The sequence below is a fragment of the Suncus etruscus genome, chromosome 7 (assembly GCF_024139225.1).
Source record: "Suncus etruscus isolate mSunEtr1 chromosome 7, mSunEtr1.pri.cur, whole genome shotgun sequence".
Taxonomy (NCBI): domain Eukaryota; kingdom Metazoa; phylum Chordata; class Mammalia; order Eulipotyphla; family Soricidae; genus Suncus; species Suncus etruscus.
This window is the reverse complement of record NC_064854.1, coordinates 123,290,040-123,302,990: the sequence shown is the minus strand read 5'-3', so window position 1 is coordinate 123,302,990 and position 12,951 is coordinate 123,290,040. Positions and strand designations below refer to the sequence as shown.

The 12,951-nt window shown below is 55.5% G+C and overlaps 3 protein-coding genes across 3 annotated transcripts; all 3 read left to right on the top strand.

The window, feature by feature from the left end:
- The first annotated feature begins 83 nt into the window (after positions 1–83).
- On the top strand, positions 84–6,605 carry HYAL3 (hyaluronidase 3). The gene is made up of 4 exons (XM_049777379.1): positions 84–119; positions 4,344–5,257; positions 6,117–6,206; positions 6,320–6,605. The coding sequence occupies exons 2-4, from the start codon at positions 4,361–4,363 to the stop codon at positions 6,587–6,589; spliced, it is 1,257 nt and encodes a 418-aa protein (XP_049633336.1). The 5' UTR covers positions 84–119; positions 4,344–4,360; the 3' UTR covers positions 6,590–6,605.
- NAA80 (N-alpha-acetyltransferase 80, NatH catalytic subunit) lies at positions 90–3,517 on the top strand. The gene is made up of 2 exons (XM_049777385.1): positions 90–119; positions 2,339–3,517. Exon 2 carries the CDS (start codon positions 2,388–2,390, stop codon positions 3,345–3,347), a length of 960 nt encoding a protein of 319 aa, XP_049633342.1. The 5' UTR covers positions 90–119; positions 2,339–2,387; the 3' UTR covers positions 3,348–3,517.
- Positions 6,606–7,427: 822 nt separating the features above from the next.
- On the top strand, positions 7,428–12,596 carry IFRD2 (interferon related developmental regulator 2). Its single transcript, XM_049777407.1, has 12 exons — positions 7,428–7,626; positions 9,643–9,762; positions 10,072–10,156; positions 10,274–10,398; positions 10,483–10,640; positions 10,797–10,847; positions 10,932–11,110; positions 11,199–11,304; positions 11,478–11,615; positions 11,714–11,842; positions 11,934–12,029; positions 12,135–12,596. The coding sequence occupies exons 1-12, from the start codon at positions 7,563–7,565 to the stop codon at positions 12,213–12,215; spliced, it is 1,332 nt and encodes a 443-aa protein (XP_049633364.1). The 5' UTR covers positions 7,428–7,562; the 3' UTR covers positions 12,216–12,596.
- The last annotated feature ends 355 nt before the right edge of the window (positions 12,597–12,951 follow it).

Sequence of the window (12,951 nt, the reverse complement as noted above, 5' to 3'; positions counted from 1 at the left end):
TGCAGTGCGTCCTCCGTGTCGCCAGGGGACGCGCGTGGGCAGAGGCGCCCGGCCAGCAACCAGATCGGGACCGTGCAGAGGGAAGGACCCCCAGCATCCAGGAGCTCAGCTGCAGAGATGTCAGTACCACCCCGGCCCCACGCGCGTCTTCCTTGCCCCCGGGTGGCTTGTGCTCCTCCTGCTGTCGCTGTGCCTTCCCTGCGTCTGTCGTTTCCTTCCCCAGCATGTCCAGCCATGAGCCATGCTGTCCAAGGCCCAGCTCCCTGCCTCCCATTCCCTCTGGCCTCCATGGGGTTAGTCATCTGGTGGGAGGAGAGGGGAAATTGAGGCACTGGAGACTCAAGGGCCAGCCCTGGGGAACCCAGGAGCCACGCCCACAGTGGGTGGGATCGATGCTAAGAAAGATAAGAAGGCGGGAAGGGAAGGGAAGGTTTGGGGTTTCCAACCTACCTTGCCAGCCCAAGACTTCCTCCCTGCCTGGCAAGGGGTGCGACTGCTGAGGAGGTGGCCAAATGCAGGTGAGGGGCTTAGAGCCTTCTTGTCAACCCCACAGTTTGGGATGTGGAGTCAGGGAGGGGCCACCTGTTAATGTGGGGGCCTGTGGGGACCTGGCCTCAAGCTCAAGAGACCCACCTTCCTGGGGAGGTAGAAGAGTAGAGCTAGGATGCCCCTTTTGGGGCAGGTGAGTAGGTAGGTGGAGCCTCCACGACCCTCTTTGCCAGGAACCCCACAAAATTGACTCTTCTCTCAACAGATCCTGGGGTAAGGTAGGCGGTTATCAGGGTTTGGGCGTTGGAAGTCAGGGCTGGGCACCCCAACCTTGTGGCAGTTGGGCACCCCTGTAGAAATCATTTAGGAAGGAAGCTTTGGGGCTTATTCAGGGTAATTAAGAAACTCTGGTTAGCACAGAACTAAGTCTACAGGAACCACTTGCTCTGTGGCTCTGGTCACAGCCCCTGCAGAGGAGATGGGTGGGTCCTTTGAGCCCAGTAAAAATGTCCTGGGCTGGACAGTATTAAGAAGGGCAGCATGGGGGCCGGAGAGGTAGCCGGAGGTAAGAGGTTTGTTTGCCTTGCATGCAGAAGGACAGTGGTTAGAATCCCAGCATCTCATAGGGTACCCTGAGCCTGCCAGGAGCGATTTCTGAGTGTAGAGCCAGGAGTAACCCCTGAGCACTGCCGGGTGTGACCCAAAAATAAAAAAAAAGGTAGAGACAGCATAACGGTAGGGCATTTGCCTTGCACACGGACAAGCCCAGAGACTGTGGTTCGATTCCTGGTATCCCAGATGGTCCTCCCCCCCCCCAAAGCCTACCTGCCATGGGTGATTTCTGAGCCAGGAGTAACCCCTGAAAGCCTCCAGGTGTGACCCCCCCAAAACAAAACAAAACAACAGAAAAAGGGGCAGCAGGAGCTCTGTGACCCAGGTGCAGAGAGCAGTTCTTGGAAGAAATTAAGCCTTATGGTTGGATGAATAATATGAATAGACCAAGGCCTTCCAGAAGAGCATCCATGCATGGATGGCATGATAGTGTGATCATGAGGTGAGATCATTCTGGAACAGAAGAATGGGTTGGGGGAGAGAGAGTGCCTAGGAAATCTATACTTTTTTTGGGGGGGTGGGTGGGAATTACACCAAGTTGTACTCAGGACTCTGCATTCAGATCTATCATTTCTTGGGTACCACATATAGGATGTCCAGGATTGGACCCTGGTTGATCAGGTTAGGTTCAAGGTAAACACCATACCCGGCCATACTATCTCTCCAGCTCAAATCCTGTTCCCTTGGATGGTTTAAAGTGGGGTAACGGGGCCGGAGAGATAGCACAGCGGTGTTTGCCTTGCAAGCAGCCGATCCAGGACCAAAGGTGGTTGGTTCGAATCCCAGCATTCCATATGGTCCCCTGTGCCTGCCAGGAGCTATTTCTGAGCAGATAGCCAGGAGTAACCCCTGAGCGCCGCTGGGTGTGGCCCAAAACCAAAACAAATAAAGTGGGGTAACAAGATGTTTACTTTGCATGTTCTGTTGACACTAGCCAGCTGTGGTAGTATAGAGCTGGCCAGATGTCAGGGAGGACAGTGCTGAACCCAGAGTTGGCCAGGGCACACGCTTCAGCATTGAGCAGCTCACTATTGCCTTTAGCTACTGTCCTGTATGGGGTAAGGGACCCTTGGCTCTCTACTACCTCCAGCTCCCCTAGGGATCTTCTCTAGACCCCCTTTTCCTGCCAGCAGATGACTCTGAGCTGGTGCCCCCACTCCCATTTTCTGCATGCATGGCGCTCCTTTCATGCTGTCAGCTCCTTCCTGCCCCAACTCTGTCCTCCCTCCTCACACAGCCCAGCATGGCTGTTGTCTACTGGAGGATCACCTTTGTGGACTGAGGAGATGCCATTTCCTGGAAACAGTGATCCTCGCCCCCAGCCTGGCACTGAGCCACCTGCAGCCCAGCAGCTGACCTTGGCTTCCAGTCTGATTCATCTGAGCCTGGATCCCCTGCGCCTGCCAGAGCTGACCCCGAGCCCCAGACTAGCTGAGTCGATCCCAAGTTCTGCATGCCAACCAGAGATGATCCTCAGTCCTGGCTTGACTAAGCTGACCCTGGATCCCACAGTGCAGCCAGAGGAGACCCCCATCCCCAGCCTGGCAGAGCTGACCTTGGAGCCTGTTCATTGTCGACCCGAGCTCCTGGATGCCTGTGCCGACCTCATCAATGAGCAGTGGCCCCGCAGTCGTGCCTCCCGTCTGCATTCCTTGGGCCAGTCCTCAGACGCCTTCCCTCTCTGCCTCATGCTGCTGGCTCCTTGTCCAACCCCCAAAGCAGCCCCCATTGTGGTGGGCCATGCCCGTCTGTCCCGGGTGCTTAACCGACCTCAGAGTCTCCTGGTGGAGACAGTGGTAGTGGCTCGGGCCTTGAGGGGCCGTGGCTTCGGCCGCCGTCTTATGGAAGGTTTGGAGGACTTTGCCCAGGCCCGGGGTTTCCACCGGCTCCACCTCACCACCCAGGATCAGCTGCATTTCTACACCCACTTGGGTTACCGACTGGGGGACCCTGTGCAAGGTTTGCAGTTTGCTAGCCGGAAATTGCCCACCACCCTGCTCAGTGCCTTCTCCAAGGTCCCTTCCCTTCAGTCACACAACAAGGCCCCTTGCCTGACTGTCCAAGCTGCCCCTGAAGCCCCCACGGAGCCGTCATCATCATTGCTCCCTCCCCCACCCCCACCTTTACCAGAGCCCTTGGCTACCTGTCCCCCACCTCCAACAGGGCCACTGCCACAAAGCCTGCAGGAAACACAGTATCACAACATGAGAGGATGCCTCATATTCTGGATGGAGAAGGATATATGAGGGCCCCCAGGGCAAGGCACTGTTTTTCTGGGGCCAGTGAACTGACTACGACTGCCAGCCTGAACACTCCAGGCATATTCCAGCTTGAGCCCAGGCCTGTTTCTTGGGCACCAGAAGAGCTAGGAATGATGGCTCTGAGCTGTTAGTGGCTGAATAAAGGCTTCTTCTGTAGGTGGTGGCTGCGGCCCTTTATTTGTTGATTCCTTCACACACTTCCAAGTGTTAGGTCTATCCTTTTTGTTTTGTTTTGTTTTTGTTGACCATACCCGGTGAGGCTCAGGAGTTACTCCTAGCTATGTGCTCAGAAATTGCCCCTGGGTTGGGGGGATCATATGGGACGCCAGGGGATCGAACCACAACCTGTCCTAAGCTAGTGCCAGCAAGACAGATACCTTACCATACTGTGCCACCACTCTGGCCCCTTGTTAGGTCTATCCTAACAGGAGCTTTTGCAGGGAAGGCACTTGCCTGTATCATCCACCTGTTTTTACCAGAGAAAGGGCCAGCATATCTGCTTACCTAGCACATTTTCTTGCTCGCCCCCCTTGTGACCACTGACTGTGATGGGCCAGACCCTGGGAACAGGGATGGAGGAGCTAGACAGAGGCTTTGATTCCAGGAGAAAGACAGGAATGTAGTGGCAAGATCCATGCTGGGATAGTCAATGCCCAAATGTCTACTTCATCTGGAAGAGATCTTCCAGGGAAGGTGCTATCACCGCAGAAACCTGAGTGTTGAGTAGAAACTGAGTTTGTAAAGGTGTGCTGGCAACAAGATGAGCAGAGGAATGAAAGGGACTTGTGAGGGCTCTGGATTGTCACTGGGCAGAGGGAGGCTGTTGTCGCAACGGTGCTCACAGAAGGGGAGCACTCAATTCTGAGAGACCCGGGAGATCCTCTCAAAGTGGCAATAAATTGGGAAGTGATGGAGGTGTGTTTCCCTGCAGTAGATGTGGCCATAACTGTGGCCTCTAAGTCCATTCCCTCTCTCCTGCAGGTTTCTGACCCTGGGGCATGACCATGCAGCTAGGCCTGGTCCTAGTACTAGGGCTGGGCCTATGCCTGGTGTACAGTCAGTCGCAACAGCTGCAGGTTCTTGAACAACCCTTCGTAGTGCTGTGGAACATCCCCTCAGCACATTGCTACACCCGCTATGGGGTGCGCCTGCCGCTGGAGTCCCTGGGCATCATAGCCAACCATAACCACCAGTTCCGTGGCCAGAACATCACCATCTTCTACAAGAACCAGTTTGGCCTCTATCCCTACATAGACCCCAGGGGCAGAGTTCATTATGGGGGTATCCCCCAAGCTGTGCCCCTGGATCTGCACCTTTCCGAAGCCAGCTACCACATCAACCACATCCTGAAACCTGGCTTTTCTGGCCTGGCAGTGGTGGACTGGGAACAGTGGTATCCCCTCTGGGATGGAAATTTTGGCCAACGTCAAATTTATCGAGAGTTCTCACTGACCTGGGTCCACAACTTATATCCCTATCTAGACCCCCAGCAGCTGCTGCAGAAGGCCAAGACTATTTTTGAGAAGGCAGCCCAGGTACTGATGGAAAACACTCTGTGGCTGGGCAAGACACTGAAGCCCCAAGGGCACTGGGGCTTCTATGGCTTTCCAGCCTGCAGAAATGCCTGGCATAATAAGATGACCAATTACACAGGCCAGTGCCACCCCCAAACCATCACCTCTAACAACCAGCTGCATTGGCTCTGGGCTGCCTCTACAGCTCTCTTTCCCAGCATCTATCTCCCGCCCAACTTGTCCTCTGCCCACTACCAGGCATTTGTTCGATACCGCCTGGAGGAGGCCTTCCGAGTGGCCCTCATTGGGCATCCACACCCCCTGCCTGTATTTGCCTATTCCCGCCTTACACATCAGAAGTCAGGAAAGTTCCTATCCCAGGTGAGTGAAAGCTGAGGCCTAAGGGGCTACGTGGGAAGTGGTTGTCCTGATCTAACATGGCCTAAGGAGATATTGCCTGGTGATGTCTGAGAAAGGTCCTGATTTAGTTCTGAGGAGGGTGAGCCCAGCACAGAGCAGCAGAGAAGGGGGTTTGTCTACCCTGGAAATATTCAGGAGGTGAGGCAAGGCCCAGCCTTTGAGCCCTGGTTTGAGGGGAAACATCTGAATTGAGAGACCCTAAGAAACTATTTGGAAAAAAAGAAAGAAAAGAAACTATTTGGAGGCTTAGCCCAACAGGCCTTGCCCTCAAGTGCAATCAGATGGCTGTCAAAGAGCTGGAAAAATTATGTCCTCTTTTCTGTTTTTGGGTCACACCCAGCAGTGCTTAGAGATCATTCTTGACTGCCCAGGGATCACTCCTGGCCCTGTGTCAAGAATCACTCCTGACTCTCTGCTCAGGGATCACTCACTAACTCTGCTCAGGAATCACTTCTGGCAGGGTGTAGGGGACTATATAGGGTGCCAAGGTTCAAATCTGAATAAGCTAGGTAAGGCAAGCAACCTACTTGCTGTACTATTGCTTTGACCCATGGGAAAGTTTCTTTTTTTTTTTTTTTTTTTTGTTTTTGGGCCACACCCGTTTGACGCTCAGGGGTTACTCCTGGCTATGTGCTCAGAAGTCGCCCCTGGCTTGGGGGGACCATATGGGACGCCGGGGGATCGAACCGAGGTCCTTCCTTGGCTAGCGCTTGCAAGGCAGACACCTTACCTCCAGCGCCACCTACCCGGCCCCGGGAAAGTTTCTTAAAGGTGGAGGCCTCACCAGTTCCACTTTGACTTATTAGTTCTCTGCCTCCAGGATGACCTAGTGCAGACCATTGGCGTGAGTGCAGCAATGGGGGCAGCTGGCGTGGTCCTCTGGGGGGATCTAAGCAGCTCCAGTTCTCAGGTGATTGATTGCCTTTTTTTCTGCTTGCTACCACCCATGCTGGGGCTTAACAGGGAGAGAACACAGTCGAGATATGAAGCAGGTATACTAATACATCCTTCCCCTCTCTTCAGGAAGAATGTTTGAATCTCTTTGAATACCTGGTGCACACTCTGGGTCCCTATGTGATCAATGTGACCAGTGCAACCATGGCCTGCAATAACCAGCTATGCCATGGCCATGGCCGCTGTGCCAGGAAAGAACCCAAGCAACTGAACGCCTTTCTTCATATGATGCCGGATGGCAGTCCTCAAGCTTGGACATCCTTCAGCTGCAACTGTTACCAGGGTTGGGGTGGCCCTACTTGCCAGGACCGCTGGCCTGAACCAGGGTTTAGAGAATAAACCTAAAGACAAGAAATCATCTGCCGCTGTGCCTCTTGTCCTGGGGCTGCCATTTTCCAGTCCTGGAAGGGAGGACTATCCCATTCTTGGCTCTTTTGGTTATCAGTCCATCTTTAGACACACAACCACTTGCCATAGGATCCCTGGGGGGAATGGAAGGGATTAGTTCTCCCTGGGGTGGGGACAACCTTTAGACCCTTTTAGAACCTCATGTTCAGTATCACCTGGACCAGGAAGCATCTTTAGGGAGAGTGTGGCTTTCAGGTCTTTAGGGTTGCTAGTGCTCATCCCTGTTGAGTCCACGAAAAGATCATAGAAAATGTATTCATGGATCCCCAGATCCACTGGGGTCTGAAAGGGTTAAACTATTGCCATACTCTGCTTTCATCATAAAGTCACTTATTTTTTCACTGCCTGGGGTCTGGTTGGGCTTCCTCCTTCCTTCACCCCCAAGTCACACACACAGAAAATGCCCAGAGAGAAGCTGGCTGGTTCTGCAGCCTCTAGGCCAGCTCCAAGGAAGTTAACTTCCGAGCTCTAACAACTTGGTGGTGGGTGGGAGGAGGAAGGGGGGGAAAGAAAGAGGGGGCCCAAGGCATTGTGGGTGCGTAGTTCCGCCCGAACGTCGCCGTCTTTGCGCGTCCTGGGAGTGAACTACAACTCCCAGGGTGCCCCGCGCCCGACAGAGCTGCGCGCGGAGCCCCCTGGGACTCGTAGTTCTGGTCACGTGTGCATGGGGCGGCGTGCGGCGGGCTGGAACTCGCCTTCCCGGCGACCCGTTTAGCTTGGGCCGGGCCCCGAAAACCCGCTCGGGCAGGGCGGGGCGCCTCGCGAAGATGGTGGCGCGCGCGGAGAGTGCCTGCCACCGCCGCCTGCCCAAGTGTCAGCTCCACGCACCGGCTGGCGCATCGCTGGCCTGGCGCCCCCGGCCCCCCGGGCCCTGACCCCGCGCCCCTGCACCCCGGATCCGAGCATGCCACGCGCCCGTAAGGGCCACAGCAGCGCGCCCCGCAAGGGCGGCCAGCACCGCAGAGGGGGTAAGTCGAGGGCGTGGGGGTGACTGCTGAGCAGAGAGAGCTCGGGAATGATGGGGTGCTTGCTTGCCAGGTACCCCTGAGGGCACTGGGTGGCAAACTCCTGCAAACTCACCTGGAGGAGACACCTCCTGCAAGCCTTCACCCACCCCAATACCAGGAGGCAGTGGCCACGTGCGCGCCCAGATCCAGGGCACCACTCGCCTGGTTTGGGCCATGAGGTTCCCCACCACCAACCCCTCTGTTGCCCCTCTTTTGCACCTCACATGCAACGACATGCACCCTCTGGCCTCAGTTTCCCCCTTGGCTTCTTATTTCAGTCGCCCATTATGTCCAAACAGCACGCTGAACGGACCCGGGGGGCCCACCCCAGTTGCTGAATCCTGTTTTTGCTTTTCCTTGAATCGCCTGGGTGTGCTTGGGACAGTTAGGGGCTGGGGGGAGATCTCTCCTGTCACATGTAAAGCAACTGTTCAGTAAGTCCCAGGAACAGAGCCAACTAAGGAGTCCTGGTTCTTTTCCTGGATCCTACTAGGCTAGGAAGTGGGAGGAAGGCCTTCTTGCCTCATTGAGAGAGGCTGGAAACCACAGTGTTCAATCCTTGATGGTCTTGGCCCTAGAAAGAGGAAGAATTCCCTGGAGCTCCAGATAGGCCCCAAGACTTGCTTATCAGAGGCCACCAGGAGCTTGTCATGTTGTCAACACATATGTCTACACTCCAAGGTTGGGCTGCCCGCTTGAGCCTGGCCACCACTCTTAACTGGTTATTGCCGAGGCTTCTATGGCCTGGGATGAGCCAGGAAGCTCAGAAGCCCATGCTTGAAGCCTGGGAAACTTGCCCTGTTCATTAGAGCTTCTGGGGATGGGTTGCAGTGGAGCTTATTGGCCTGAAGGAAATAGTCATAATCACCTGTTTATGTGACTTGCCCTTCCTAAGAGAGGTGCTTTTACATTCCTTCTGCAGATGGAAAAATAGGCTTTGAAGGCTACACAACTGACCTTTAGACTCCTTTTGAATGTGGAGCTGAAATTTGAATCCCAGCTATTATTCTTTTATTTTGGGGCCATACCTCGCTGTGTCCAGGGGTTATTCCTGGCTTTGCACTTAGGAATCACTCTTGGCAGCGCTCTGGGGACTGACCATATGGGATGCCAGAGAGGGAACCCAGGTCAGCTGCGTGCAAGGCAAATGCCCTACCCGTTATACAATTGCTCTGGTCCCCTAGCTATGACTTTTTTTTGGGGGGGGGGGCCACACCCGGTGACACTCAGGGGTTACTCCTGGCTATGCACTCAGAAATCACTCCTGGGATCATATGAGATGCCGGGGGATCGAACTGTGTGTGGTCCATCCTAGGCTAGCGCCAGCAAAGCAGACATCTTACCTCTCCACACCACCACTCTGGCCCCCAGCTATGACTCTTATCTAAGTCCTGATCTTTTCCCTGGTTGCTATAGGGCAGCCATCATTTCCGGTTGGTGACTCTGCCCTCTCCAATCTGCCTATCTGCCTGCTCTCCAAGCTGGGTCACAAGCCTAAATGGGGCCAGAAGCAAGTCCTGGTGTCAGAGAAGATGTTCCTGATACATGCCAGGGTCCCAATCTGGACCTGGTGGTACCTGATGTTCCTTAGCAAGTAGACCCCATTCTCTTTCTCCTTTATCTTGGCTCAGCTGCCCTTGCTTCACCTCCTCTGCCTCCTACCTCAGTATCAGCATTCCCATCTCAAGAGAGCAGTGGCATTTTGTCCTGTCGCCCAGGTAAAATATCCTCCCTTTCCCCCATTGGTCAACAAGGAGACATGCTGGGCCAGAGTTAGAGAACAGCATGTAGGACACTTACATAGGGCTGATTTGGATTCAAGCTCCAGCATCCAGATGGTCTCCCAAGCCCCATCAGGAGTGATTCCTGAGCACAAAGCCTGGAGTAAACCTTGAGTACCACTGGCTATGGCCCAAAACAAACAAACAAACAATAACAAAACAATGGAAGCAATGCAAGTGCCCTGTTTCCCTTCAGGTGCCCAGAGCAGTACCCAAGCTGACTCAGGTTCCAGTGAGGATGAGGCTGCCAGCGAGGTCCGCAGCACCACCAGTGACTGCCCCAGCCTTCTGAGCACCACTGGGGAGGACAATCTTGGTGAGAGAGACTAGATACCTCAATGGCAAACCCATGGCACGAGTGCCAGCAGTGGCACAGGAAGGCCTTGCAGCTGGTACGTGGGAAGGTCTGCAATTAAGATTTGCGGTGCTAGGCAGGAGGCAAGTGTATCATACACTGGCACACTTGCCTGGCAACATGGCTGGACTGGCCATTGGGAGGACTGGGCATTGTGTGGCAGTTTGGGGCTCAAAAAGATTAACCATCACTGGGCTAGAAGTTTGGTTAGGGACCCAGAGGACTCAATGAGCTAAGGCTAGAAGTGAAACTAACCACTTGGCCTTGCAGGGGGGGATGCTGTGGATGAGCAAGGCCAGCAGGAAGACCTTGAAGAAAGGTTGAAGGAGTATGTGGACTGCCTTACAGACAAGAGGTACCCCCAACTGCCAGTCAACCCCTCCACCTGTGTCCCTGCTTATCCTGTGCCAAATGTGACTGGGTTGGGCTGGGCCACATGACCCCCTCCCTCCACCCCCTCTCCATCCCCCAGTGCCAAGACACGGCAAGGTGCTCTTGAGAACCTGCGCCTGGCCCTGGCCTCCCGCCTTCTCCCCGACTTCTTGCTGGAGCGCAGCTTCACACTGGCTGATGCCTTGGAAAAGTGCCTCAAGAAAGGTTGGGCCCAGGGGCACATGGGGGACCTGACCTGGCTGGGTGCTGACCCTGGCTGTCCTGACTGATTGCAAAGCATCCCTACAGGGAAGGGCGACGAGCAGGCTCGGGCAGCTGCCGTGCTGGGTCTGCTCTGTGTGCAGCTGGGCCCAGGACCCAAGGGCGAGGAATTATTCCATAGCCTGCAGCCCCTGCTGGTTTCAGTGCTCAGTGACAGCACAGCTAATCCCACTGCCCGGCTCCATGTAAGTGATCCCTTGTCCCTTGACATCCTTCCCTCACTCCATCCTCAGCCAAAAGGGGTTTCCCACCAGCCTCTAGGCTCCCCTCTGAAGGCAAGTCCAAGGACTGGGAGCCCATATTCTGCCTGACTGCAGCCTGGCTTTGCCTTCCTCCCACAGTGTGCTTCTGCTCTTGGCTTGGGCTGTTACGTGGCTGCCACTGATGTCCAGGTAAGTTCATTTGGACACAGGTAGTCGGGCACTTTGGTCCGAGCTATGAACCTGAACACTTCCCCTGCCTCTTTGTGCCTTTAGGACCTGGTTTCTTGCCTCACCTGTTTAGAAGGTGTTTTCAGCCGGTCCTGCGGTGTGGGTGGCTCCACAGCCTCGGTGGTCTCCGCCAGCCTGCATGGCCTGCTCTGTGCTGCTCTACAGGCCTGGGCGTTGCTACTGACCATCTGTCCCAGCAGCCACATCAGCCACATCCTGGACAGGTAGGGAAGGAAGCTCCCACCAGGAAGGGGCTGGAGGAGGGCAAAGAGGCTCTGGACAGATTCATAGCCCAACTTGTCCCTTCCCTAGGCAGCTCCCGCAGCTGTCCCTCCTCTTGTCCAGCGACAGCGTAAACCTGCGCATGGCTGCGGGCGAGACTATCGCGCTGCTCTTTGAGCTGGCCCAGGACCTGGAGGTGTGCAGGGGTGGGGATAGGTCGGGATTGTTGATTTGATGCTGCTTGTCAGTCAAGGCTAGAGGCAAAAACCAGGACAGTCTTAAGTTGTCACTGAGGGAAGGGGCCCAGCCCCCTACTTGTGGCTCGATGGTGGACTCCCTCGTGTTGAGAGCTGTTCACTCCCACTGCAGGAGGACTTCATTTATGATGACATGGAGACACTCTGTGGAGTCCTGCGTACTCTGGCCACGGACAGCAACAAGTTCCGGGCCAAGGCTGATCGCCGGAGGCAGCGCTCCACCTTCCGTGCCGTGCTGCACTTTGTGGAGGTATATTTGAGAACATCTGTGCCCTAGAGGCTGCCCCCTCCCCCAGGCACAGCACCCCAAGTCCCATCATTTGGATTCCTCCCTCCCATCCTCTGCAGGGTGGCGAGTATGAGGAAGAGACGGTCCGTTTCGGGCTCGAGGTGCTCTACGTGGATAGCTGGGCTCGACGCCGGGTCTACGCTGCCTTCAAGGACGTGCTGGGTTCTGGCTTGCACCACCACCTGCAGGTAGGGCACCAGGGCAGTGGGCGACACGGGGGAGTGCGCCCTGCAGCTGCCTTCAACCAATTAGCCTGAGCTCAACCAATTCTGCCTGCAGAACAACGAACTGCTCCGGGACATCTTCGGCCTCGGACCCGTGCTGGTGCTGGATGCCGCTGCCCTCAGAGCCTGCAAGGTCTCTCGCTTTGAGAAGGTTAGCGTCTGGGACACCCTGACCCTCCCTTCGTTCCCATGACTGGGAGGCCGGAGGGGAGCACTCACACCAGGTTGTCACTCTGTGTCTCCCCCACTTCCTCAGCACCTCTACAATGCCGCTGCCTTCAAAGCCCGGACCAAGGCCCGCAGCCGCGTGCGGGACAAGCGGGCAGATATCCTGTGAGGCTCAGCTCCAGGAGACTGTCCACACTCCTACCTGGATTTATAACAGAAGCCAGTGCCACAGTTGGTCTCTGCCAGGAATTGTTGTTTTATATTTTTTATTGACAAAACCAAAAACAGGTGGGCGGGTGGCGGAAGGCCAGCTCAGGGGGACTCTGGCCCTTTGCCTCTGCACTCAGCCATGGAGCTTTCTTCCTGCCCTCTCCCCCTGGTTCTGGTGCCAGCAGTGGGAGGCAGTTCCTTTCCTTTCTCAGGTCTTCTCCCCCGGGGGTTGAGCTTTTGGGTAAATGCCATTGTGAGGAAGCCAGGCTACTGGAATGAATTGATTTGCTGATTTATAGCTTATTAGAGATCATTAAACTGAATGCTTTGCTTTCAAGGGTCCCAGCTCCTGGCTCCTTCTGCGTGCCTGTCCCTGCCATGTCCACCACCCCGAGAGGCCCCCTGGGTTCCCCTACTCTCCATGTCACCTTTGCCCTTCAAGACAGGCTCTCCCTGGTGGCTCCAGCCTTTGTGTGTGTGTGAGTGGCGAGTGGTGGCTGCAACCCCCTGCTGGGAGGCTCAGCATCGTCTAGAGCAGCTATTTCTGGACTTCAGGACCTGCTGTCTGGGGGAGGCCGGAGGGTGCTGACAGGACAGAGGAGGAGCGGAGGGCTGGAACCACTTCCTGGGGCTTTGGCATCCTACGACTAGACTACAGCCTGATCTGCAGAGGTCAGAAGTGGGCAAGTGTAAGG